General features: G+C 49.5%; 2 protein-coding genes across 4 annotated transcripts in view; one reads left to right on the top strand and one right to left on the bottom strand.

Annotated features, from left to right (window-relative positions):
• AGL (amylo-alpha-1,6-glucosidase and 4-alpha-glucanotransferase) overlaps positions 1 to 17,811 on the bottom strand; it is a 30,613-nt gene extending 12,802 nt beyond the window's left edge. Inside the window, exons 1-21 of one of the 2 annotated variants that reach the window (XM_081122194.1) lie at positions 17,754 to 17,811; positions 17,102 to 17,251; positions 12,471 to 12,681; positions 11,566 to 11,732; positions 10,460 to 10,663; positions 9,695 to 9,876; positions 9,304 to 9,415; positions 8,282 to 8,408; positions 7,549 to 7,651; positions 7,367 to 7,464; positions 6,739 to 6,878; positions 5,516 to 5,703; positions 4,850 to 4,973; positions 4,146 to 4,309; positions 3,078 to 3,179; positions 2,589 to 2,744; positions 2,345 to 2,495; positions 1,917 to 2,041; positions 1,719 to 1,831; positions 1,477 to 1,611; positions 792 to 922 (exon numbers count right to left, since the gene is read on the bottom strand). In XM_081122194.1, coding sequence (XP_080978320.1) covers positions 792 to 922; positions 1,477 to 1,611; positions 1,719 to 1,831; positions 1,917 to 2,041; positions 2,345 to 2,495; positions 2,589 to 2,744; positions 3,078 to 3,179; positions 4,146 to 4,309; positions 4,850 to 4,973; positions 5,516 to 5,703; positions 6,739 to 6,878; positions 7,367 to 7,464; positions 7,549 to 7,651; positions 8,282 to 8,408; positions 9,304 to 9,415; positions 9,695 to 9,876; positions 10,460 to 10,663; positions 11,566 to 11,732; positions 12,471 to 12,681; positions 17,102 to 17,183 — 2,815 coding nt within the window. In that variant the 5' untranslated portion in view covers positions 17,184 to 17,251; positions 17,754 to 17,811. Of the gene's footprint in view, positions 1 to 791; positions 923 to 1,476; positions 1,612 to 1,718; positions 1,832 to 1,916; positions 2,042 to 2,344; positions 2,496 to 2,588; positions 2,745 to 3,077; positions 3,180 to 4,145; positions 4,310 to 4,849; positions 4,974 to 5,515; positions 5,704 to 6,738; positions 6,879 to 7,366; positions 7,465 to 7,548; positions 7,652 to 8,281; positions 8,409 to 9,303; positions 9,416 to 9,694; positions 9,877 to 10,459; positions 10,664 to 11,565; positions 11,733 to 12,470; positions 12,682 to 17,101; positions 17,252 to 17,326; positions 17,635 to 17,753 lie in introns of those variants that run through there. The other variant, XM_081122193.1, reaches the window with a different exon arrangement.
• The window catches only part of LOC308549519 (spindle assembly abnormal protein 6 homolog), a 126,760-nt gene that overhangs the window by 76,910 nt on the left and 22,120 nt on the right, over positions 1 to 27,730 (top strand). Inside the window, exon 1 of one of the 2 annotated variants that reach the window (XM_081122197.1) lies at positions 27,386 to 27,466. The exons of the other annotated variant lie outside the window; for it this stretch is intronic. The gene's annotated coding sequence lies outside the window, so the exon portion shown is untranslated. Of the gene's footprint in view, positions 1 to 27,385; positions 27,467 to 27,730 lie in introns of those variants that run through there. 2 annotated transcript variants of the gene reach the window in all.

Below are 27,730 nucleotides of genomic sequence, written 5' to 3'. Positions count from 1 at the left end.
ACGGCTACGGGGCCGCACGGCTACAGGGCCGCACGGCTACGGGGCCGCACGGCTACGAGGACACACGGCTACGAGGACGCACGGCTACGAGGACACACGGCTACGAGGACGCACGGCTACGAGGCCGCACGGCTACAAGGATGCACGGCTACGAGGCCGCAGGGAAGGGGACGCCTGTCCCAGGAGCTGTGCAGAGCTTCCCAAGACCCCCGCCTCCTCCGACCGGCCCGTTCTCCTTGGACCGGACGTTCTAACACTCAGAGGAACAGCAGGCTTCTCGGCCCCGCGGCGTCCCGGGAAGGAGCTGCCGCGTCTCTCTGTGTTGACAAGCGGCAGATTCATTCTTACTCGGGCAAGATGAAGGGAGTGAGAGGCCTGGCTCTGAGGCCAAGGGCGTCACCTGTGGCGCTAAGAGCAGAGCCTGCTCGGGAAACCCTGTGAGAGACGCTTGGGCTCAACGGAGGGGCAGAGGGAGGGAGGCGTCTGGCGTGTCCGCCCGGGACCCTCACAGGGGAGCACGAGGATTCCCGCGCACACGGAGCACATTCTGTCATTTCAGCGAATCGCCCCTTTCAGCCCTCAGAAGAGCCTGCACCTAGACAATATTAACACCTTAGAGGGCAGACGCTGGGGCCGAGAGAAGCTATCTGCCCGAGGCCGAGCAGGCAGCACAGCCAAAATCCGAACCCAAGCCGTCCAGCTCTGAGCCCGTCCTCCTAGTCTTATTAAAAAGACACCATAAGACTCTCAAAAAACCCCCCAAATGCCTACCTCTCCTTACACTCGCCTACCTTGAAGGCCTGCGTACTTGAGCGGCGACCAGCGGGGGATGTCGTAGCACCCGCCCCCGTCCTCCCGTTCCTCCGACTCGCATCGGTAGAGCACCTGGTTCAGGTCGGCCAGGGTTAATTTGGAGGCAATGCTGAAAAATAAAGAGACATTTCGCTCGCTGTCAATAAAAATTAAGGAGAAAACCTGAATCATAACTCTAAAACGCGTTAGCAGCGTGTGCTTTAGGAACTCGTCGCTATGATATGCGTTATAATCAGTATACGTTATAAATAGTAATTAAAGGGCAAAACGTGGGGAAAGGTCCACCCGACCTAACACTTCTTCCAAACCAAGGAAACAGCCCAGTGCGAAACCGTATTCACTAGAAGCCCCACTTCTTACAGCTGGTAAGAGTCTGAAGTTGGATTCACCCCAGGTAGCCTGGTCCTAGACTCTGTGCTCCTAAAACACTACGTTATAGTAACACACACTCAGTATCGGTAAGGACGTGGGGGGAGGGACGCGAACGAGCAGGCACTCGGGGGACGGTGACGGTCGGCGACGCTGAGGCCGCTGGTCCTCGGGCCACCCTCTGAGTAGCGAGGACACAGGAGCCCTGAGCACTGCCTTCCTCAGCATCCGGTCACTGCCGGTCACTCATCGGTTATTGAGGAGGCAAATCTCCATGCAACCAGGCGCACTTACGAGGCAAAAGGAACTTTCAATATGGGGTCTGAGTTGTCGACCACGAGGCTCCCAGACTTAAAGTGAGGACTGAACTGTGTGAGATGGTTCCGCAGAATCCCAACAGCGACCTGGGCATGGGGGTCAAGGCTGACTCTGAAAACACACATTGCAAACGGGTTAATTTCTAAGAGTCGTTTATTTAAAATTAACGTAAACTATTTTCAGTATAAGGCAAGTCAACGGTTTGAAGGCTACTGCACCTGAATACAATAACGCTTCCTGGAGACAAGTTTTCAAATTCTATCTCTTGAATATATTCATTGGGCCCCTTTGTGGTAATTCCAGCTTGTTTAACAATTTTACTTTCGTTAAGCTTGAAAAGAGAGAAGACCATTCAGTGAATAATTAGAATGTCCTTGAAATGTTAAACCTTCAGTAGTACAGCGAGCACCGAATACCTGAATGTGTTCTCTCATCTCTACTGTGATATTGGGCATCCCGTTGATTGAACTTTCATCCCGCTTGTAAGGTTTTGTGTTTCTTTCCACGGTCCTAGCTTCAAGAACTACTTCTTCTACCTTACCTAGGAACACATAAAAATGTTAACAGAATTTCATAGTAAACCATCTGAAATTAGGAATTGCTAAAGGGGTTGAAAAACAAAACTGCACAACTCAGAAGCTGCTAACGCTTGAGAACGTTTCTGTCTGGGTTTTGTTCCGCGCAGTGAAAATATAGGGGACCAAGATTTCTAATTCTTCTTCTCGACCACATCCCCACGTGCACTGTGTTTTAGTGCACATGCTATACGACAGCAACTTAACATCGCGCAGTACACGCTAACGCAGCAGCACACGGCCACAGACACGGTTTCAGACTGCGTTACCGGGGATGCACATTTGGGGCACTTCCTTGCTGTAGAATGAGGTCTTGGGGTTCCGGAAAGCGGTTCTCGACACAGCCACGATTGACTGGTGGCTGCTAGGGGAGTGTCTCGTCACCGCCACGATGTCCTGGTCCACCTGATCCACGTACACCTGAGGGACAGACAGAGCAAGCCCGTCAGCGCTCCACCCGGAGAGACTCTGACACCGACCCTCGGAAGGGACTCGGGAGAGTCAGCTTCTCGCCTGGATAAAGCCGCTGGCCCCGAGCTCGCGGTGGAGCCTGTTGACTGCGCGCCTGGCCGCGATGATTCCACTTTGGAGATTGACGTCGCCTGTGTTCGACGGCGATGCTCCGGGGTTCCACTTCGTGTACAACCGTTCTTCAGAAACCACTGAAATCTGGACAGAGCGAAGACTTAGAAAGTGTGTACACTTTCACTGCAGCGAGAATTTTGGGTGAAAATGCTCAAAGCTGCTGGCCACGTGGATTTTAAAAGACAGCACGCAGCCCGGCTGGGGTGGCTCGGCTCAGCGACTGAGCCCCGTCCCGCGCACCAGGAGGTCGCTGGTTCAATTCCTGGTCCAGGCACATGCCTGGGTTCCAGACTTGATTCCAAGGAGGGGTGGGCAGGAGGCAGCCGATCGATGTTTCTCTCTCATCGATATTTCTATCTCTCCCTCTCTCTGAAACCAATAAAAACATTAAAAAAAAAAAAAAGCATGTAAACCAACCTGATGGGGTACTAATTCATCATAGCCCCTGGTACTGCCACTCGCACAGCACGCCATGGAGACAATCGTGGAGCTTGGGAGGGCGTCATAGGCGGATCTGTGCTGGAAAACAAACAAAACCCAAAGTTACTTTTCCTTCCAGTGCACAGTGCCGGCCAACAGCAGCATGGAGTAAAAGAATAATTACAGAGATAGGTTCTATAAAGTACATCAGAGATACATTCTATAAGGCACATCAGAGATACATTCTATAAGGCACATCAGAGATACATTCTATAAGGCACATCAGAGATACATCCTATAAGGTCAGAGATACATTCTATAAGGTCAGAGATACATCCTATAAGGCACATCAGAGATACATTCTATAAGGTCAGAGATACGTTCTATAAGGTCAGAGATACATCCTATAAGGCACATCAGAGATACATCCTATAAGGTCAGAGATACGTTCTATAAGGTCAGAGATACATCCTATAAGGCACATCAGAGATACATCCTATAAGGTCAGAGATACATCCTATAAGGCACATCAGAGATACATCCTATAAGGTCAGAGATACATTCTATAAGGTACATCAGAGATACATCCTATAAGGTCAGAGATACGTTCTATAAGGTCAGAGATACATCCTATAAGGCACATCAGAGATACATCCTATAAGGTCAGAGATACGTTCTATAAGGTCAGACACACATCCTATAAGGCACATCAGAGATACATCCTATAAGGTCAGAGATACGTTCTATAAGGTCAGAGATACATCCTATAAGGCACATCAGAGATACATCCTATAAGGTCAGAGATACGTTCTATAAGGTCAGACACACATCCTATAAGGCACATCAGAGACACATTCTATAAGGCACATCAGAGATATATTCTGTAAGATACATCACTTTGCTTTAGAACAAATCACAAAACATTCCAAACTACACTCCACGATCACTTATAAATGTAACTCACTATTCTGAAGTCTGTGGGTATTACTGTCACTAAATATCAGAGAACTAAGTATCAAAACATGTAGCAAAACAAGTAGATACAAGACGAGACTGGACGCTTACCACGATGGGACACTCGTTGTCGTGGGTGACGTCCATGAACAGGGCATGGGCGATGGCCGGCATCAGAGGCCTCAGACAGGGCTGAACGAAGGACCCGACGGGCTCGCCGCCGTAGCGGTAAACTAGCCTGCCCTCTTCGTGACTGTTGTGCGCACTCATTGCCTCTGCAAAGCACACGGGATATTTTAATCTTCATTATTAACGTCCAAGAACAGGTTGAATATTATCACAAATAAAACTGCTTTCAACATTTAAACAAATACCCACTAGCTTAAGTGACCAAAAAAAAAAATCTGTCTATAATTTAACCAGGAAAATGGCTTATGCAGGTGAAAGTGAACGTGTGTTGTTTATTAGGATGGTGGTTAGATAAACATCCAAAGATTATATTGTACATCTAGGTAGTCAAGATGAAAAACAGATTTGTGTATTTTCAACAGCAAAAAAAATGGTTTTGTTCATGAGTCATCAACTCATCCCCCTGGTCTTTCGATTTAAAATGAGATATTTTACCCTCCGGTGCAAATTTTTACTGGAAAAAAACCCAGACTGAGTTATATTAGGAAATCTTATGGAGAACATTTAAAAGAACATTAACTGTGTTGAAAATTAATAAACATTATACACAGAGCCATGAAACGCCTTTTAATCCTCCTAAGCGAAAGCCAGAGTTTGGGGTGGGAGATTCGCTGGAGCGCGCCTACCTCTTATTAAGGAGCTGATGCCCAGCCTGGTGACGAAGATATTGTCCAGGTCCTCGCTTCCCGTGAACAGTTCCGCCACGACATACAAATTGGGCTGCAGTTTCCTAGCAGCGTCCAGCATGTACTGGAACAAGCAGAGTCAGGGACGGATCAGGGGGCGAGACCGGGCGTGGACGCGACGGGAGGGCACCAAGCAGCGGGACCCGACGGAGTCATCCAAGGAGAATTTCCAAGTCAGCGTAGTCGTGCGCACGCAAAGGAAAACGAATGCAACAGGCCGATACGCACAGTAAGCAGGAGGACATATAAAGAGAAGGAAAGAGTGCAAAGGGGGGTGAGGATTTTGCCAAGACGATAGGGACACAAACGGGAAAAAGGATGAAAAGGAAGGACGCGAGCGTCGTGTTAAAAATGCGACGCCCAGCACGGCAGCCGGCGAGGCCCTGTCCTGCGTGTCGCCTTAGTCCCTCCAACGCCCAGGCCGTGGAGGAGGCGGTGACTGACAAAGACCCTGTGAGCACGCAGATGCGGCAAGGACCGGACGGGACTGTCTGCAACGCAGCCAGCGGACCGGCCGGGCCCAGCGGCGGCGGGCAGGTGCGTGCCCGCTCTCGGGGACCGGGGGGGACGCGCGGGTCCTTCCCCGAGGGGCGCCCGGCGCCGTACCTCGGCCACGTGCAGCGGCGTGGAGTGGCAGTTGTCCAGCCGCACGCCCTGGAAATGGGTGGCGGTGATTTCCGTGTACTTTCTCATGTGGGCCCAGAGGTAAGGGCAGTCCTCGGGCCCGTTCCCGTAGCGCAGCTTCACGCTGTCTCCCCAGCAAACGAGCTCCCTCCGGAGGTAAACGGCTGAGCCTGGCGAGGAAGGGGCCTGCTTTCAGTGACGCAAGAAATTAAACGGGAAAAACTACTCCCAGGACACGCTGTTGGCTTTAAATCAAATGGACGGTTTCTCCCACAAGCCATATACAGACTGGTTAAAATTAGATCTGAAATGGTTTGGGATAAAGTGTTTAAAAATTAGTATTAACCTATATCTCATCTGTTTTGCAAAAATTCTAGCTCGTAGTCGCTTCTAAAAATACGTGCTTCATGTCACAAATTCAAGTTGCTTCTTAAAGAAAACAGTAATAGCGGTATCATTGGCCCTTTAAAGCTATAGTTCCACAAAACATACAAAGCTCCATCCCCAATTCCCACCCATTTTCAGCAACAGGTGACATTAAATCCATGACACAGAGTAGAATGCTTTTTTTTTTTTTTCCATTTAAGTGACCAGAAAGGAGAGGGTAGAGATACTTAATCCCAGAGTTACATTCTTTTTTTAAAAAAATGAGATTTTTAAATTAAATTGTCATTAAAACAGATAACTAGTTCTGAAACATTGAAAAAAAGAATAAATTTTTGCAAAAATACAATCTTATGCCCAACCACAGGGAAAACCAGATCTATGAAAACCGTTCTGCGGGAGGAGCGGAGGGGCGGGGAGGGCGGGAGGGGAGAGGAACTCCCTCCTTTTGTGAGTCTTTTCTCTCAACCTGTATGCGCCTCTGGTACCTCTGCGAAGAAACAGGTTAAAAACCACCAGCTGGCCGGCCGGGGTGGCTCAGCGGCTGAGCTGCCCTGCACCCGGAGGCCCAGTTCGATTCCTGGGTTCCGGGCTCGATCCCCAGCAGGGGCGTGCGGGAGGCGGCCGACCTACGTTTCTCTCTCATCGATGTTTCTATCTCTCTTTCCCTCTCCCTCTCTCGAAAGTCAATACAAACATATAAAAGAAACACAAAGCACTAGACTAGTGGGGAAAAACCTGAATTAAGTGGTTTATATTTTCCAGCTGCCGTGAACTTTGTTTCCCTGTCCACACAGAAATAACAGAAATGACGCAGGTACCGGGCTCAGCGAAGTTTCGGAGGGGATCGTCCCCCATGACCCATCCGTTATGCGCCATCAGAAAACACGCTTTATTTGGGAGATGAATCACAGATTCTTCTTCGGGGAGGGTCATTTCTTCAAACGGGAAAGTAAAATACCTGTGGAGACACAATCACTTATTCAATGCATGCAGAGAAACTCTCCGGAGAGAGCCTGCGAGCGCCGTCAAAGTTAAATTCCCTCCCCAGTGGACAGAGTAAGACAAGTCTGACCCCACTCATAGGAAAGAAATTTCAATACAGGGCAAAAATCGTCAGTAGACTTTTTGAGTAAATTCAGCACAATCTGAGGAATGGAGAGGTAGCATTATAACACACAACTGGTCGACACTGAAATTATCGCTAAGTATTCAGTCCTCCAGAGACAGTGATGTAAACAATTATAGAGTGGTTCACCCGGATGGCAGTCTCTCTAACTAAAGATCTGCCTAACAAAATTAACCAGTAGCAAGCCTAGTTACCAAATCAGAACTTCTACTTCCCTTTAAGAGATGCACTGCAAGTCACACATTAAAGGAAACACTTAGGCTAATTTGAAAAGCTAAATACAATGTTTAACCTTTAATGAGAAAACAGAAATGGAATACCTGGTAACCAGAGGGTCTTTCCTAGTGACAGGTCCTAGTTTGGGACCATGGCCAGCCAGTCGTTCATAAAACACATTTCCCAAAATGCAATTAACTGCCTAAAAAACATTAAATTATGTCAATAACAACAATAGGCAGTATTAAGATTCAGGGGAAAACAGCCGTTGAAAGGTAGGTAAGACCTGTTCCTGATGAGAGTTCACAAGCTGACGTTTCTCTGAATTTAATTCCTCAATTCTCTTTCGGAACCAGTTGCAGCATTCCTCAACCGCGGCTGGCCCGTTGCTAGAGCAGACACAGCAACACAAACTATTATTTAATGCTTGATATTTACAAATTCTACCTTTAAAAACTTTCTAGGGGATGAGTGAGAAACACGAAGGGATTTAAGAAGTATAGATTGGTAGACACGGAATTATCACGGGGATGTAAAGCACAGCACAGGGAATATAGTCAATAATATCGTAATAACTATGTATGTGCCGGGTGGGCACTAACTAGATTTATCGGGTTGATCACTTAGTAAGTTATATAAATGTCTAATCAGAGGGCTGTACAGCTGAAGCTAATGTAATATTGTATATCAACTGAAATTGAAAAATAAAAAATTAAAATAAAAAATTTTTTTAATGAAATGAAAAAAAACTTTCTAACAAGGGTCATCGATTCTTTAAATATATTCATCAGGATCTGAGTTACAGCTGAAGTCTTGTGACTGTAAACAGTTTTACACCCACGTGCGGGAGCCAGGACCAGCACACGGAGCGGGGGAGACGCCGGCACCGGCGGCAGTGGAGTCAGGGTGAATGACTTGACTTCATTGCTATTCAAACGCTTAATAAACGGTATGAAAATAACACCAGCCCTGAAGGCTTCGAAGTGGTGTCATTCTTTATTCCCCGAACATGAACGTACTCGTGCGGGACGAAGGTGGCCAGGGCGATGCTCATGTCCACGGAGCAGCCAAGCCGCCGGTACTCGGGGTCCTGGACGATCCCCAGGTGTCGCTGGGGATCGGGCGTGGCCGGCACTTTCCTGCCCCCTGAAAGGAAGGAAAGGTGGTGTCGCAGAGGCAAACATCCACCGGCGGCGGTAAATGTTACTGGTTCCAAATTTTAAGTTTGTAATTTGTTCACAGAAAGTAGAACAAATGTTTATTTCACAAGCATCCTTCCTGCCCCCTGCCCACCCTCCTGCACCCCACCCAGCACACCCACGGGGGGGGGGGGGGGGAGAGACACCGAGAGGGAGGAGCCCTGAGGGAGAAACGCAGGGACGCCCGGGCCAGCCCAGGCCCGCCCGGCCTCAGTCGGGACGCACTCATCCTGGACGTTTTTTAGGGCAATGAGGAGGTTGGTATGAATTTTTTCCATGCTCTACACCAAACGCTAACCCCAGGGGCTCTCTGTCCCAAAGGCTGCTCTCTACTCCACAGCACGTCCCAGTGCAACCTTTCTCTGCAGCCCCTGAAAGAAGCACACAGGCTTGTGTTTATACTTTTTCTTTTTCACTAACAAGCATAAAAAATTGTAAAAGTAAGTAAATGTCCTGTGGGGTGAATTTTCATTCCTTTTCTGCAACATGCTCCTAATTAATCCGGTGTTATGCCCGATGGCTTCCCCTGGCTTGTTCTAAAGAGACGTAGAAATGGCTTATAAAAGCACAAACAAAACAAGATAGAATACAGATTCTCAAAATCTTGTTACTGTATTCTGAGCACTGTACTAAGGAACCAAGAGAAAGAAACAGTCCCCAAGGGAAATTATTAGGTTCTATGTTATGACCTGCCCTCCCATTGTCTCTGCTAACTATCAGGGAGCTTCAAAAGCAGTTATATAGTATCAACACAACACAAGCGTCACATAATGACAAACTTCATAACGGGTTAACCAAGAGAAAGGAAGAGTAACATTAAATTCCTTGTGCACCCCCTTTACCTGCTGTGAGGAGTCCTCGAAACTGCTCAACCGCTTTGTCGGTGTCCACTTGGAAAAATTCCCAGAGCTGAATCTTTGGGAAAACATCCTCCCAAATTATTTTCCGAATGCACTGAAAATTTCAATAGTTAAAACATAGGTTTATATTTTTAAATCTCTGTACTAAAATATTATTTTGCAAATCAAAAGGCAGATTGTAAATAACTTTCAACCACGCATTTAATCTGTACTTGAGAAGTGTGGTTATCGTGTGTTAGCGTGTTACCGTGTGCTGGCGTGTTACCGTGTGCTGGCGTGTTACCATGTGCTAGTGTGTTACCGTGTGCTAGCGTGTTACTGTGTGCTAGCGTGTTATCGTGTGCTAGTGTGGTCGTCCTCTATACATACTGACATGCATCTGGTGGTCGTTTTCGATCAGAGCGGGCACCCCTTTCTCCTTGTATTTCCCGTCTGCCACGTCGCAGGAGAGGTGCCACAGGGCTCGGTCTAGGACCCAGGCGGGTTTCAGGTGCGGAGAATTCACGAGGTTATAGGCACTTTCTGGATGTTTCTGGATCCATTTACTATTCGCAGCTTCAAGAAGAAGGAAACATAAGGGGAGTGGTCTTGCAGCAAACTGAAGTTAGTACGTACGTTAAGTTTAAAGGTGAAATCAAAAGTCACCATCGACGGCTCGTTTTCTTATGTATTAGACGTCAGTATTTTATAATGATATTGTCCTATGAAAAAGCATTTGGGTCATGGTGTCCCATCACCCGCTTCACCACCCACTGTCCTTCTGTTGCAGGAATCTTTAATTGACAGCAGATAGGATGCAACACTGGTTTACTAACACCGTTGTAACCACCATGAAACTTAGTGTCACGATCTCATCTCTACTGTTCCAACCTCTGCAACATTCACCATTCCTATCAGTCCCTCCTTGATTGACAAAATCCCCCTTCCTTGATTTACATGCAAATACTTACATACTGATAACATATTCAACGAACACTTTAGTTTTCTTTCAAAGAAAAAAGTGATATTACATAAGGTGATTTTTAAATTGAAGGGCACCTAAGCATCATTTGTGTTTCCAATGTTATATGAAACTTCAAGGAATGAAAAAATTGGAATATAATATTTTTGTCAAAATGGCAGTTCACAAAGCTCATACCAGTGTGATTGTAGACAACATCGGTAATACAAAGAATATTCCATTCCTTTTTTAGTTTTTCCACCAGCTGCCCAACGTCATCCCAGGTATACTTTTTATTAGGTCTTGAAAAGTCAGGATTTAATGCCAGCTGGTCTGCAAGGGAGTAGCATGACCGCGACTGCCCGAGGGCCTGCAAGGGGGTAAAGTGAATCATGTTGTAACCTGCAATGCAAGAAAATGAACAAAAATCACTGTTAAAATCAAACACAACACCTAAAACTAGGCAAAATACAACTTCCTTAACTAATTCTAAACAGGAAGGCAACTGTGGTGCTAGAGAGGAGTCAAAGACTTGGTTCAGGCTCGAGCCGTACCACAGGTGACTTCAAGCACGTCCCCCTAAATCTTCCAGGACATCAGTGTCTTCATACACAAGACAGAGATAATGAGATGATGTATTTGAAAAAAAAATCACACACAGTGTCCAGTGTCTATTAAAGGTTCAATGTATATTTGTTGAATGGATACATTTGCAAGGAGAAAATACATGCCATGCAAGTATATAGCATGTCTTTATAAGCATGTCTTTCTCTTGCTTTCAATGTTCCACAATACTTGTATTCTGTTTTGGTTATGACTTTGAACCTCTCATTTATTTCTTCACACCATATTCAGCTTGAAAGTAGAAAATTAATGTGACCCTTTATTGAAGCTTAAAATACAACTTAAGTTTCATTTTACTCTTGGTATGTATGGCAGCCTTCCAAGCGTGCCTTCCACACGGAAGACAGTACTTGTTGAATTAAAGTTATATATAACGGTAATACATTTTCCAACACACTTTAATAGTGTACTGCTAATCTTTATATGTCAAAGTAAAGTCTTAGAAACAATAATGATCTTACTTTGTACTTCATTTAAGTTGAACCATATCTATAATCTGTCATTTTTCTAGGTTAAATATGGTCAGGTATCAACAATTTCATATAGTTCCATCTCTTCATATTACTAAATATACTAAGAAACAAAGTTAAAAGGAGAACCAAAGCCTTTGAAATCTGTATCATGAACAATAAAATGACGTTTCTCTTTTAAAAGGAGAAAAGAAAGGAAGTTGACATTACCTGACTCTTTGGCAACCCGAAGCCGGCTTTCCCATTCGTCAAAGGGCCCCAGACACTTGGCTAAAAAGGTCTGGAGAGTAACGCAGTCCAAGGGCAACACCTGGTCATCAGCGCCCACACGTAAAATGGGATCCACAACTATGTAACCCTCACCGCTCTTCTCATTCCTAAGGAAAGAACACAAAGCAAAAGCCTCTCCATCAGCGACAGGGAAACACCCTCCCCTAGCAGCCTGGCTCATTCTCAGCTACATTTCTAAGCACATGAAATCACTGAAAAAGTTGTAACAAAATGCAACAAAAAAAGCACATTGTCTCCCTTTCCAACCTTTTCATAGTAACATAACACATGATGCCCACTAATGGCGCTTTAAGAAAAAATAAGCGCGCTAAAATCCCTCGGTAGGAACAAGGGCTCCCAAATATGCAGCATCCTAGAATCAGGTTGCGTGGAAAGACTACAGTATTTAAGCTGTTGTTTAAAAAATAATAATAATGCCCGGCCGGTGTGGCTCAGTTGGCGGGGCGTCATCCTGTGCGCCGAGAGGTCGGCGGTTCGACTCCCCGTCGGGGCACATGCTGGGGTGCGGGCTCCATCCCCACTAGGGGCGTGCAGAAGGCGGCCCATCAATGACTCTTCTCATCGCCGTTTCTATCTCTCCCTCCCTCTCCTTTCTCTCTCTCTAAAATGAATAAAAACATAATTTAAAAAAATTATAAAAAAAAATACTTTGAATCTAGAATGAGCCCTCCAATCACCTCCTCGAACCGCATTCTGTTTAACATCTCAGGATATTCCTGTAACAGCTGCATCGCCCTGGCTGATATGGTAACTTGTCACAAACTGGATTACCTTAAACGATATTCTAAAGTAAGTTCCCTCTTCACACCTGAGCGGGGGCTTACCCCTGAAGGAAGTGGTACTGAAAGGACCCGGCCTGTTGAAGGTGAAGGGCACAGTGCTTATCAGAATCGTCTTCTCTTCCCGATGGGTGTTCCCATTGCAGGGAGCGGAATTTTTCTCGATGAAATGTTTGCCCGGGAAGCGGGTAATTTGTATGCACGGTAACTGCTTTTCCCTGTAGCGTCGGGCCCAACCGAAACTGCAGTTCAAACCCTGAACAAAAAGCACATTTTCATAGACTTTCATTGTGGGACTTAAACGACCTCATTAACAAAACTGATGTTTCAGTTAAGGTATCACAAGAGCTATGACCTCCCAGCTACGTTTAACAAAACTCCACATACGCAATGCCGTCTGGGGAACTACTCTGCCTCCGGTTCGGCTGGGTTTTGTATTTTAACATACAGTACACATGGTATAACTGTGTGCTCTCTCCTGTCCCGCCCACTTCCCCTGGCCCCTTCTGGCTCCCACCCCCACCCGGAACTGGCTGCCCAGCACCGGCCATGTCACCAGAGGCCTTGGCTAGTATTTTTTAAACTGCAACAGAGAAGCGAGTTTCTCTGTGGGGTTAGAGTATGTGACCGTCTGTAAAACACGGAGGCGTCACGGGACAGCTCTCTCGCCGTCTGGAGGGAGCCAGTCTCCTGAGAGGAGCCCACCTCTAGGGAGGCAGAAGCCAGGGTCTAGCAGGAGTTCTAGGGGCCTCTGAGCCCCCGGGGCCGGCTGATTTCTGCTCCAATCCCAAGGAGTGGGAACAAGGGGTCAGTAGGTGGCTGGGTGGGGAGCGGGGCTGGGTGACCAGGAGCTCCGGTTTGCAGTTCGCTGACCGCCAGGTGCAACCAGTCTGGCCACGGCCCAGCTCAAGCTACCAGGACATCACTGAATGGGGAACAGGCACCCTCGGCTCTCAGAGCCCCTCGAATGGCTCCAGCAAGCCCCCGCCTGCACCCCCACTCCTCGCAGTTCAGTGTCCACACTACACTTAGGAAGTCAAAGACTGAGAAATGATTGTCTGAAGAATTAAAATCTAAGGTTTCCATGCTCGGTGGCCGTGAAATATCTACATCCCTGCAAGAACGACTAAATCCGTCACAGAGGAAACCGTGTCGTTCCGAACAGGTACAAGGTGAGCGGCCTGAGCATATTTAAACAACCTGTCCCCACTCAGTTTATGCAAATATTGTTTTTATAATTACACAAGGATTCGGGGTACAAAGGTCAAGACATCCAAATACTCTAAAGCGGCATTTGGACCAGTGGTCTATATTCAGGAAAGCATTCTCCAAATGTGCATATTTAGTTTTTCATGCAATGTAATGCCCGATGCTTGAATAGATTGTGTAAATTATAAAACACCAAAATAGGGGTAAGATGTAAATAAGATAAACACTATTTTCATAACTAATTTTATTTATTAACGGATGGAATAATCTTTTAACTCTCACTAAAATTTAATATGGACCATATCGGTCTGTGAAAGGAGTGTGATTAAATACATTTCATTCATTTTAAACATCTTGTGATAAAGTAATTTAAAGACTCCAAGTTCTGTTTATTTTGGAACTTGGTTTAATGGCCCCAGATTTGAAAAAACACCACGCAGAGATACCCAAGCCCAAACGGAAGGAGCTCTTCTACCGTAACTTGCACAATTCGTCGCCCTCACGACGCAACCTTTTGTATCTTTACAAAAAGACTCTACCACTTAGGATAGTACAACGCCTCGGCTCGGGATAGTACCCGGCTCGGGTAAAGTATAATTAATCTGTGGCAACACACGGCAAGCGCACCAGTGACGGTGAGAGCCTGAGCCACTTCCAGACCTACGGCCTCCTGACACACAAACTGAAATTACCATCGTCAGCTCAAGTACCAGCAAAATGGAATTACTTTTCACGTCAATCCTCACCTGAGGATACGTTTTTATTGATTTGAGAAAGGAAAGGAGAGAAAGGGAGAAACACTGATCTGAGAGAGAACCTTCCATCAGCTGCCTCCTGTATGTGCCCCGACTGGGGATCGAACCCGCAACCTTTGGGTGCACAGGACGATGATCCGACCAACCCAGCCACGCTGGCCAGGGCTTGAGTTACTTTTAAAAAATAAATATAGATAGGTAGACAGGGGGAGAGAGAGAAAGGAAAAAGACGGAAGAAAAGAAAGATGAATCCTCGAGTTTCTTTCTATGTCCCGACAGATCAGGACATTCCCCAAGGGTACAGAGCCACTCCGCAGGCTCCAATCCCAGCTCCTGAAACCGAAATTCTTCCGTACAGTAAATGAAGCACTGGAATACTCAGGGTATGTCGGATTCCATGACGAGTCGCAGGGTTTGCTAAAATTAGCTTGGGCCCCAGCAGCACACGGTGTGCTCGTCCTGTTCCGCACACCAGGGCCCCTCCTGCGGGCAGCTGGCAGGATGACCGATGCAACTCCCGTTGTCAGCTAAGTTTTCCACCGCGTTCCCTCCACTCCGCTTACACAGACTCGAGCTCCGAACCGAGGAACCTTTATAAATAGTTTCTTCACAAAAACTAAAAACCGAACTTTGACCGACCTGTGTGAGGGATGGAGGGAGTCCAGGTGTGGGGAACACGGATTCTGTTCACTGCTCTGCCACTAAGTGAGACAGAAAAACAGGGAAAGGCTCTGATCCGGCCAGAAAAGACAGTTGCTTGGTCTTGGACTTGTTGAATTAGAGGAATCTACAGAGATATTAGCCTTATCAATGAGGAGGAACCCTTTTTCAGGGAAAAGCGAAAAGGAAAGAAAAAGTGAAGAAAGGCTTGGTAACCGGTTAAACATGAAGGAACCAAAAATTGCCAGCTTTGCTTTTTTCTCCCGTACTTAACTGGTTGCCGAGTCCTAACACTGTGAAAACGTCTCACACTCTGCCCCCCCTTTCTCTCCTCTGGTGGAGTTAAACCCCCCTCCTTCCCCGGGCATGTTTTCTCAGTGATTTCCGGTGCCCGGTGCCCCTTCTCTTCACTTTCCACGTTACGACGACCTTGTAAAACACTATGATCACATCCGTATAGCACAAAAACACTGGCTATGTTCCCATTTATACCACTGGGATGAATTTACTGGTTTTAACTAGACTAAGAGTCAACCACATGGCTCTTAGTTTATAAACCTCCCCAGTCCCCTCTGCAAGTAGCTTGGCTGGATTTACAGTTTTTGCTCGCTTGAAAAACGGTTCGGCAGTCGATCCGCAGAGACTCATTAACTGTTGTCCGTGGGGTCTGTAGTACTGTCAGATCGTCGACTCTAGTCCGACACTCCAAGAATAACAAGCTTTTAGACACTGCCTCGCGGTTCAGCCCCACCGTGTAACCAGAAATCACAGAGAACGGTAGGAAACCGTGCAGACTTCCCGGAGGAGGTGGGGCTCCAGCTGAGGGCTGGGAGGTAGGGAGCACACAGAGTGACGGGAAAGGGATCTCAGTGAGTGGAAGTGTAGGAACCAGCATGAGAAAAGGCCCCGGGGGGAGGCGATTAACAAGGGAACTGCAAAAATGTAGGGCACCAATCACGGGGAACAACGAGACACACTCTCGCCCGGGGAAGGCCCATCTTCCAAAGGGAGTCACGGATGTGGAGGGCACAGCGAGAGCATGAGGATGGATAACTCTTCGAGGGCAGGAGAACAGAAAAATGAAAAAGGACTCCTTGCCAGTACGTATGTATAACTAAGAGAAATGTGGGAGAAAAGAGCACAGCAAGAGACACCACCAAGAGGAAAAGAGCACTCGAGGCAGGAGAAAATCAAAGCCAGAAAAGTGCAGTCAGGCAGCCGAAAATGGAGTGCTTGGTGATTTTAACAGCCAAAAAGGAAGGTGAAGGCTTGGTGTGGAGGGAACGCATTCGATGGTTGACAGTTTTTCAAAAATTTAACTCAAGATATTGGGGGCAAGATTCCTTCAAAATGTTTACCAGTAACAACATCCATTTGGTAAATAAAAGGGGTCGCATTTTATTTCCCATACATGAAACTTCTGCTTCCCAAACTACATTGACAGAAGTAAGGGTGAAATGCTTTTCGACGCTGAAAAAAATTAAAAAGTCTAGGAAAATAAAACAGCTACTGAGTCGGCCTTATGGAAATAAAACTGGATCTTTTAAAAGGCTCAAATACAATTCAACATGATCCTATCAGTTATTTCACTTTTTATTTGGCAAAAAAATATTTTCAGCTTTTACCTTTTCCACATTTGAGAGGCTTTTGATAAACATAAATAACAGTTTGCTTTCTTGCTGTGATCTATTTTACGAATTCAAAATTCCAATAAAGGAAAAGAGTAGGAGCTATAAATAAGCAACACTGCAGCTGTAGCCAAATTAAAATGACATATAAACCAATTTACCAACTCCTGTGTGAAGCGGGAGTCAGCATGCAAAGAAAAATGGACCGTTTAATCCCTGTTTCAACGCGACTGATACAAAATATTCTCAACTGAAATCAGCTTTCATGACTGATCCTCTTAGAACCCAGCCCGGCCTGTGCAGAAATCAAGTTTCGAAGGGCCCTTGGAAACGATACCCGTCTTAAAGTTAAAAAACACACGTAGTATGACAACGAATTAAAAGATCCTAAAGACGCGGAGCTGACCCAGCCACTGCGACTGACCTTGCTCAAGCCTGAAGAGGGTCTTCTCCAGCTTCTCCATTTCGTTCAGCAGTAAAATCCTGACCTGCTTACTGTGCCCCATTTTGGCGTCTACGGGATCTGAGGTCTCCCAGCAGAATGAAAAGAGCTCCGGGCTCGGGCGGGTGACCCCTGGAAGAAACGCGCCCGAGGAAAGTCAGGATAAAGAACAGCCGCCCCCCTGCCCGGCCCGGCGGCCGCACTTACATGTCCTGAGCTATTGTCACCCTAGCGGAGCAACGGGGGGCCGCCCAGGCCAGGGGAGGCCAGTGACAGAGGGCTTTGCGCTCCAGAAACACAGACGACCGAAGCAAAAATAGTTTTATAGATTCTTACGATTAAAAAACAAGCCCCCCCTAAAAAGCAAAGCCCAGGGCAACGCGCTTTGGAAGCGGGCGGGCGGCGGAGCCCCAGGCCCGGGCTCGGCGGCTCCGGGCGGCGCGTCTGCGGCCGCGAGGCCCGTCCGGGGAACAGGTGGGGCGCGCCCGCTCCCCGGCCCGGGTCGCGCCGCCAGTGGGGGCGGGGGGCCCGGGCGGCAGTTGCTGCCCCGGAATAGCGGCGCCGGACATGGGACGCGCGGCCGGGCTATAGATAGAAAGCGGCTTCCCCCCCGCGCCGCCCGCCCCGCGCTTACTCCGAGCGGGCTGGACGTGCGGCTCCTGGGGCGCTGCGGGGCCCGGCGCCCCGGGGCTGCGGGCGGGGAGGGCGCGGGGAGGGCGGGGGCGGGGAGCAGGCCGTCGTGGGCGTGACCAGGCTCGGTGGGCGTGGCCCGGCCCTGTGGGCGTGGCCTAGAGCTTCCCCCCACCGGGACTCCGCCTCGCGCTGGTCCCCGCGGGGACCCTCGAGCCCCGGGACCTCTGAGAACCGCGCCCCCGGTGGCGGCGGACAGCTTTTTCTCGCCCACTTCCGGGGGCGCCGCGCCGCTAGTCTCGCGAGAGCGTGGTGCAGGCCCAGCCGGGCTGCGGCTCTTCCGTCCCCGCGGGGCAGGTGCGGGGCCGCCCGGTGTCCTCGGGTCGCGGCCCGCGAGCTGCTGAGCGCGGCGGAGCCAGCCCGGGCCGCCCGCGGCACGGTCGCCTGGTGCACCGGGGGAGGGGGCAGGCGACCCGGCTTCCTGGGCCGGGCCCACCAGGTGTTTTGTGCCTTCGTTTTGGTTTTTATCTTTATGTTTCTCGTGGCCTAAGTGTCCCTGGCCTAAGGCGTCTGAGCCTTGGTTCCCCCGAGTCTCAAACGCGGGGCCTGGTGCAGCCCCGCGCACGCACCCCGGCGCCTCTAGTGCCACCCGGGGCCACCTCGCGAGGGGGCGGGGCGGGGCGGCCAGGTCACAGCCACCCGGGCCGCGCCCACCCGTGTCCACGGGGCTGCCCCGAAGGTGCAAAGTCGCGTGAGATCGAGGATGGCTGCTGCCTCAGCTGCGCACACTGGAGGCCAGAAGTTGGGAACCTGGCCCCGCTGACCGCCCGGAGAGAGGCTTCTCGACCCCTCAGGGCTTCCCGTCTCCAGGCGGGGTGATGAGTCGCACCCAGAACACGCAGCGAACAAACTTGCCCGCCCCGCCCCCAAGAAAGTCCGGCTGGACAGGCCACCTTGGACCTGCCCGCCCGGCGAGCTTGCTGAACCTCAAGCCCGGGCCCACCGGCCTCCCCGGCACAGGACCGGGGAAGTCAGGTTAGCGCAGGGTGACTCCCAGGAGGAAGGACGGGGAGCCAAGCGCACCCAGTTCTCCTTCCGAAGTTTAGCAACCAGGCGAGCCACCGCCTCCGGGAACGCAGCCAGGAGTTTGTGCAGGGAAGGAGCGCTGTTAGGGACAGAGTCAGGGAAAGGCCTTCTCCTCGGGGTCTGTGCGTCACTCAGCCCCTTCTGGGCTCTAAGTCAGTTATGGCCAGGAGTTGACTGGGTAGCTGACTTTGGGGGAGTCTCACCCAGCTCCAAATGGTGGAAAACAAACCACTCTCAAAACAAAGCCTTCCAGGTGGAAGGATGCATCAGATACGCTGACAACAGTCACAGGAGAGTAACAGCCACAGGATAGTAACAGCCACAGGATAGTAACAGCCACAGGATAGTAACAGCCACAGGATAGTAACAGCCACAGGATAGTAACAGCCACAGGATAGTAACAGTCACAGGATAGTAACAGTCACAGGATAGTAACAGTCACAGGATAGTAACAGTTGCAGGTCTGCCTCTCCTACCGGACTCTGAGCTCCTCCAGGGGAAAGTGTATCTTTCCCCCTTGATCCCCAGGCCCTGGAACTGGAGGTGCTGGCCTGGTGTGTAGCAAGCCCTTCATGGAACATCTTGGGAGACAAACAACAACGGTTCTCCCCTCTCCTTTCCCCAAGAGATACTGCATCAAACTCAGTAACTCTCGTGTAGTTTTGGACCTAACTTACTGTGAAGTAGGACTATGGAGGCGTTCTGGAAATAGTGCTAAAGTGAGCCGTTGTGCCCTTTGACTCAGTGTGGCTGAATTACAGTATTTAAATGATGTTGAGACAGGGCTACAGTCTTACCGCGTCATTACTGGTTGCTTTCTTGTTTCAAAGCTCTATAGACTCAGGCATTATTCAGTTCTCAGCAGCTAAGTGGGTCTCCCTCCTGGGGGTAGGTGTTCAAGCGGTAATACGAAGCCAGAACTGAAAACGCAGGTACTCTGGCTAATCCTCAGCGTGGGTATTTATGCCACAGGGCATCGCACAGTGCATTGTGGGGAAATAAACTCGGATGGCGCATCATCTAGGAGTGGTACTTGCTCTGTCAACTCTCAGCTTAGTGACCAGCACAACCCCATTTACCAGAACACTTGACTGACGTGTGTCACTGCCGATCGAGTGAACTCAGAGGAAGGTCAGGGGTGTGACTGCAAAGGCCAATCTATTTTAATTGCCTGAGGTTTAAAAAAAGCCCTCTTCTCAGTTTACAGTGGCCGTGGGAATCGTTTTCCTGCTCACGCAGCGATACGGGGTCTGAATATTGTGGATGCAGCCTAGTGGATAATCGGCGAAACTTGAAGGTTACACGGAATGAATCAGCACTTTGGAAAGTTTATTCCATGAGCACAGGTTACATGTTCTTTCAAGGCGAAGGATGGCTTCTTTGGTTACAGAGAAAATACTGGTAGTAGAGGGGAACTAGTTTCTAGGGTTAATTCATCTCCAGGCGTGGCCGCCAGGTGTTACGGATTACACAGAGACAAGGGGGACAGATGAGGCCGTACAACTAATTTTTTTGTAGAATAAAACAGCACAGTTTCAGAGATGGCCTGGGATCCCTTCCAGGTTGGCATCACTAGGTAAAGATTCAGTCCGAATGGGTGAAACGCGGTCACAATACCCTTAACTACAACACTTTCAGTCAAGCGGCAGATCCTTGTTCCCGGGGGGAACTTGGACCCCAGGTAGTGGACACAGCACCTATTGTTGCGTTCTGTCAGAAAGAGGAGTTGCCATTCATTTCAGTGTTGCATATGTTTGGGTAGCTTTGGAGTACGTTTAAAAATAAAACCCCGCCCGGCTGCTGCGGCTCAATTGGTCGAACATCGTCCCAGGTACCAGGATGTCCTCTGTTCCATTCCCGCTCAGGGCACACGCCCAGGTTGCAGGCTCAGGTCCTCAGCAAGGGGCATGCAGGAGGCAGCTGGTCAATGTTTCTGTCTCTCCTCCCTTCCTGCCTAAAATCAATAAAAACATATTAAAAAAAAAAAAGGACTACTCGATAGCTTTCTCTGCCACATTCAACTTTCTGTTTTGTATGGCTTTTCACAGCGTTATAGGAATCCTGGCCTTCATCTTTCCCAGCAGCAGCTCCATAGGTTTCCTATTATCTTACTCTAGAACCCTGAACCAACCAAGGGGAAAGTCTTTATTGGACATTTTCTCTTCTCTCTCCTCTCTGTTTTCTACTTTTTTCCCATCCTAAGGAAAAAACCCTCATGGCATATGCTGCCATTCTGAAATTTAGGTGCTTATGTACAGGCTGTTTTGGCTTCTGTATCGGAAGCCACATCTAGAAATAGTCTCTGTAAGTTACACTTGCAAGTTGTTAGTTGGCAAGTGCCAACAGCATTACGGTCTGTTTCCTAAGACCCCCCCTTCACTTCGAAACCGTGTTCTCTGTTCTTTTCTCTTAAAACCACACAGGATGGTGAAGAAATAAAGCGAGAGAAGCCTGTTGAAATACACTTACAACAAGCTATCCTAAATGTTATTTATTGAACGGTAGCTAGACTTTCATGGCATAAGAAGCAAGATTGTCCGAAAGCAACCCCAAGAGCTCATTCTCGATTTCCTAAACCAAAGGGCCATTGGGAACCAGGAATCACCCTTCAGTTGAGGGAGAAGCCACACTTGGACTCAGCTTCCTGTTAGACTGATGGCGTCATTTTACCCCCTCGCAGGAACCACGACTTCCTGTGGTCTCTGCTGTCTGTCCTCAGGTGCTGGCCAGCCAGCTTTCACAATCATGTCCCCTAAACAAACAGCATGCCATCCAGACCGCCTGCCATTCACGTTGTCTGGGATCTAATAAGGGGGCTGCCCTGCCTGCCCTCTAAGACAGGAGAGCAACAGCAGGCGGGCCTCTTCCCTCGAGTATTGGGCGGAGTGTCCGTCAGGTGGCCCAGGCTCCCGCATGCTTCTTTATCGGGAAAATGAGAGAGTCACAGGACCTGTGATTGTTCTTGTTGCTGACCCCTTGAGTTTCCTCAGTGAAGCCTATTTTTCAACCCTACCCCTACAACATTGTAAAATTCACCCTGAGCTCTGGTTGAACTCAGATGCCCACCACAAAGGGACCCTTATTACACATTTATTGATGATAAAGCTTTGTTCTGCATGCCCTACTCTGGGACATCTCCTATCTTAGCTCGCATATTTGTAACATAGATTGGAGTCACTGGCCCTATCTGTATTTTGCCTTGGATAAAATTTTATCCTACATAGTATGTTTGTTAACTCGTGCTTTGTCTTCTCGCCTGTCTGCCTTATTCACGCCCCTCCTTGCCCAGCTAAGGTTCTATGATGTGTTGCTCAATAGTACTGCTGCTAGCACCCTAAATTCCCTCCCCTTCTGTCCCCTTTGTGGCATCTGCTAAGGACTGCAACCAGCTGTGACAACCAAAAAATGTCTTCAGACGTTGCCCAATGACCCCTGCTGGGCAAAGCTGCCTCCAGTTGAGAATCGCTGCTCTGTACCCATCCCTGACCCCTGTTAAGGTTGCCAGTGACCATCAGGATGCTAAATCTCTTTTCCTGCCTTACTCGATGTCTCAGTGGCACCCAACATCGCTACCCTCTCCCTCCTTGAAACACTTCTTTTTTGCCTCCAATAACATTCTCAGGATATTCCTTTTATCTCTCAGATTGTTCCCCAACCTGATATATTTGAAGTTTTCCTAACAAAACTTTCATTGTCATCTACTTATATATAAGAACAAAGTGTTTTAGTGCTATAAATATAAATGAAAAATGGGCATAGCCGAACCCTGACTCACACTAGCACTAATGTAAGATTAACCCACAGATAAATAAACTTTTAAATGTGTTAAAAAATATTAGGCTCTCCTCTTACAAAATTCGTGAAGGATACATAGTATTTCAAATTTCTGTTAAGGGCTCATGAGCAAAAACGTTTGGAGACAGCTGATCTAGACAAATGAGTACGGAAGGCTATGTCCATCATTCGGCTCCCTTAAGGGTGTCCCTGTTTATTTTTAACCGTCCCGTTGGCAGATTTCAGCAGACAGCTGTGTCAGGTGGTGGAGGCCGCCCCGGGTGTGGAAGAACACCCCGTTGGCCCACTTACCTCCAGTTGTGAAACCTTCTTTTCAAACCCTAGTGTTTAGAAAACATAATTGAGGCTACCGGCATTTATAGTGGACACAGCTCCCCTCAGGGTCGTGCTAACTCTGACCCTGTGTTCAGTACCCATGTGGATATAGGAGTGTGTTGTAGACGGGTGCCTGTGGCACTAAGCCTTTCTCCTTAATATCTCTTGTTTGTACACAAAACATTCCCCCTTTTATCTGACACTGTCTCGCCCCCTGGGATTTCCCCCAATGGTGCCAACTCTGAACTAGACTGACTTTGCACCAGCCCAGGTGTGACACTGTTGTAATTTAATGTTGCTCGGAAAGGTCGTCAGCTAGAACTTGATAGGAGACGCCTAAGACCCTCCCTGACCTAGGAATTGCGGGAGGAACACAGTGACCCGCGTGGGGAGCGCTTCGGGTGGGTGGAAAGACACCAGTTACCTCCCTCTCCTTCCAATAATCAGACAGAAAAAAACATGGGCCGCCACCCGGGAAGATAAATGTGCCCTCCGCGGCCTGGTGGGTGGTGCTCAGTTTCCCGGCATCTGCTGCCCCCAGGTGGAGGTTCACAGTTACTGGCGTCAAACGCGAGCTTCCTGTCAGGGCCGGTCCCCAGCCAGACACGGAGGATTTTAGGCCGGCCTCAGGTTGTCCCCTGCGTCCCCTCCAGGCTCCCGGCGCATTCAGACCCCCGTGGGGCTCGGTTATTAAATATGCTTCTCGCTCGCACTGCCCTCTGTTAAACCAGCGCGGGAGCCGCCCTGCCGGGGCCCCAATGACTTGGTTTTTGATAAGTCAGTTTGAGGAAGAGACTCCCGAACGGTCCAAAAGGGTCTCTGTCTCCTGGTACTGATGCCTGGTGTATCCCCACACCCCAAGTGCGGGTGGGACCTGGGACTGGAGTGTAACCGACGGGAGGCGGCCGAGGGGAGGAGGCATTTCCCGGGGAGCCTGGGGAGCCCTCAGGGAGTGGGTGGAGTTGGTGGCATTTGGCCCACCAGGCGGCCCCAGGCGCCTGGGCCAGCCCCTCTCGCAGAAGTCGCTGGAGGCTCTGTGCTCCATCCAGACTCATCCAATCAGTGCTCCACCCGTCCACTGCCCCCCACCCCTGTCCACTGTCGTTTTTGGGGTCCCGTATTCTGGGCACACGTTTCAGCTCGCATTTCCCAACGAGTTCCATTAAGACGGAGTTTGGGTTTGCTCTCCTTGCGTTAAGGCATTAAAGACATTCAAGGTGCCGGTGTGAGGTGATATTATCTCATGGAAACATCACAATAGCCCCGCGTACATACCCTTATCTCCTTCCTTCAAACCAAGAAACTGAGATTAGCAGGGGAAGCGACTCCCCGAGTCAACCAGCTACCAAAGAACAGAGCTGGGACTTCAGCCCAAGCAGGTCTGACTTCCGAGAACACGGCCCTTTTACTTGTCCCGGAGGAGCTGACTGAGTCCCGGCACCTGCTGGGCAGCAGAGAGAAGGCCGAGGGCGCGGCCAGGCGAGGGAGAGTGCGGGTTTCACGCTGTAGGCAACGGCGACTCACGGCGCACGCTGATGAAAGCGACGCTCCGGGAAGCCTGCTCCGACCCGGACTGTCGGCAGGATCCACAGGGTCACGAGGGGAAGGGAGGAGCATCGGTCGTCACAGCGCATCCCCTCCCTTACCGGAGAATTTCAGGCAGGGGAGCGACCACCCTCCACACGTCATCTCAGGCGATCCCCACACAAGGTTATGAGGGAAGTTCTACGCCCTTCACTTAGGGAGCGTTATGTGAGGTGACCTTGAACTGGTGGGCGAGAGGACTGTGAGGACGGCCGTGTCAGAGAACACGGGAGAGATGGGTTTCGTGAACAGCGTTTGGTTAGAAGCCTATGGGCAATTTTGGAACCATTTATTATTTATAGCGCTGGAGAGACAGGGCCTTTGATTTACAAAGCAATGCTTACAATTTTTTTTTTTTTTGCTTTCAACTACCATTTATTAAATACTTACCTTTGGGCAGCGCCTTGTGCCTTTCAGATATTGTTCCGTTTGACCCCCCGTCTGGAGTCTGGACACTCGCTCCTTCGGTGATAAGCAGTAAGGGATGGTTTTCCGAGTGGGCGTCACGTGATGTGTACTTTGGAAGGATGAACACAGCGGCTGGTTAGGCCGACGGGACACCGGAGGCGCTTAGCGGACAATAGCCACAGCCCAGGTGGGAAGTGGGCCAGGAGGATGGAGCAGCGGGGATGCGTTTGGCTGTTTGGCCGAGATGGACCTAATTGAAGGCCCCGCGAGGGCGAGTCCAGCGTAGATGTCGGGTTTGGGCTTAGGGAGGTGAGGCAGGTCCACTCAGGCGGAGAGGTCCGACTGTAATGTGGTCCTTCACCAAGTGCTGGGTAACAGGAAGGTTGGTAAGTCTGGTCCGTCGGGCCTCAGGCAGCCTTGGCAGCGAGGTTCAGGATGGAGGTGAGCGGATCCGGCTTAGAGCCCGTCCACCACCTTTCCCTGCCGGCTTTGGGCCATGTCCTGCCCCCGGTAGCATTCGCAGCCATAGGATCCCCCGTAACACCTTCCGCTTGGGGTCATTGTGAGACTTAGGACGGCACCGTGCCTTGGCCGAGGTGCTCGGCGGATGGTCGCCCTTGCAGTGCCTCATTCGCGGGGCGCATTTGCCTTCTGCGCGGTGGGGTTTTTCCACGGGCTACGTGCTTTATACGATGTCGCAGCAGATGGAGGAAGGAAGCAGCTCTGGGAGTTCAGCCGCCGTAGGTGAAGCCAGGCTACAGAGAGATCTGCAAAAATTTAAACAACGCTACTCATCACTAAGCTCTTATTTTTTTTTTTTAAAACAATCACAAAAGCAACAGTGAAACATTTTATGTTACCATGCAGTGAGTTCATTGTTCATTTCAAAGCGAATTTGTGAATACATATTTAAATACTTCTCTTTTAATTTTCAATACAGTGGGTATTGGTATATATTACCCACATAAACAAAAGTCTCTGGGGGCGGGGGGGGGGGTTCACAGTAATTTTTTAGAGCCCTGAAGGGGTTCTGAAGTCAAATGTCTGAGAAGGGCTAATTTCGAGGCCCTCATGTGGGACCCAGGAGGGTCTGCTTTTCACGAGTCCAGGCTCCGCTGGACATTTTAGTCCGTTTGGTTTCCTCCGTCACAGCTGACGGTAGCCGGTGAAGACGGAGCCTGGTGGAAGTGAACTTCTGGGAGGGAGCGATAAGGGGAAGCAGAGCCGGGGGCTTTCGGGGAAGTGATAAGCCCGGAGCGGGTGGTTTTGGACGGTGCTGGGCCCCGTAATTCAGCCGCTTCCACGTGCCACCCGAGACTGTGACAACGTGTTGTGAGGATTATTTGTTTTATGGGCGCCCCCCCCGCCCCCACACTCACAGTGTCCGGGCTCTGGGGCCTGATTATAAGCGCAGGAGCTGCGCCACCTGAGGCTTCCCAAGGTCGCGCTGAAGGTCAGCTGACCTGGTTTCCTCCCTTTGCCTTCCAAGCGGCTGTGGGTAGAAAACAGGCTCCGGGTCATCTCTATTCAAAGCCCTTCTCTAAAATCCCGCAGAGGGGGGGCTTTCGTTAACTGTGACGCGTTCTTCAGCTGAAGTGATGGTGTGTCCCCCCTCTCTTCATCTCCTCTGAAAATGGCCCTGGAGAGTTCAGGATTGTGGGTCGTCAGCCCGCCATCGCAGACCAAGGCGCCTGTGACCGTCTGCTTTCCAGTCGGCACGAGCTGGTCGCGGCCTGAGGCTGGCGTTTAATACTTTCCGATACGTTGTCCCCTCGGGGCCCCTCCCTTATTTTTGCAAAAGAGTCTTGTGAGCAACAAGATTAAAGGCTTAAAAAGAAACAAAACTCCTCCACTTCTGGGTAAGTTTTCCAAAATAAAACAATGCTTTTGCTCTCAATCATTCACACTTCCAGAGGTTTCAGTTCTTTGCAATCAGACTCCTTTATGTCTTTTGTAGTTTAATTGAAAGAGTTTGCCATTTACTGTTATTTCCCAGGCAGGGCTGCCAGATAAGATACAGGGTTACCCAGGGTAAATGGGAATTTCAGAAAAACCACGAGTCGTCTTTTTTTTTTTTTTTTTTTAGTATAATTAGCACCAAATATTGCATAGGTCAGCACGTGCACCAAAGAACGACTGGCTGTCTGAAACGCAACATTAATCAAGTGTCTTATATTTTAATTTGCTGGATCTGGCAACCCTGCTAACGCCAAGGAGGCTCTTCTGTGTGTCTTAGCATTCGAGGGCATATTTTCAAATGCTTTCGTAGTTACAGACAAAAGCCTAATTCCCTCAGAAACACAATGACCAGTTGGCAAAAAAAAAAAAAAAAAAAAGCTTCTTTGCATAAACTAGAACGTCCCAGTCCGGTGGCGGAGCCTACCCCGCGCCCGTCCCGCCGATCCAGTTCTGCAGCCCCGCCCGGGAGGGGCGCCCTGGTCGCCGGGTAAACCGGCTCCGCCCAGCCGCCCAAGGGAGCCGCGAGCTGTAGCAGAGCCGGAAGCCGGCCCGGCCGCCCGGCCTCTCAAGGTAAGTGTCTCTTTACTCGCTCGAGTCCCAGCTCTTTGCAAAGCGTTTGCAAACTCGGTGCAGCGAGGTGACAGGGCCGGGCGGCCGGGGGCAGGGGGACCCGGGCCGGGTGCCCTGCGAACAGGCTGTGCCTGGAGCTTGCGCTGAGCTCCCCAGGGCTCCCTGACGAGCTCGGTTAAAACGTGTCCCCGTGACTCTGACTAACGAGCTTTGATCCCCAGGAAAGGGCGACTCTGGGTAGAACCGTGTTTGGGATCCTAAAAG

This window comes from Miniopterus schreibersii, assembly GCF_964146895.1.
Source record: "Miniopterus schreibersii genome assembly, chromosome: 19".
Taxonomy (NCBI): Eukaryota; Metazoa; Chordata; class Mammalia; order Chiroptera; family Miniopteridae; genus Miniopterus; species Miniopterus schreibersii.
Note: the sequence above shows the minus strand (reverse complement) of the source record. Positions and strands in the feature narration are given on the sequence as shown.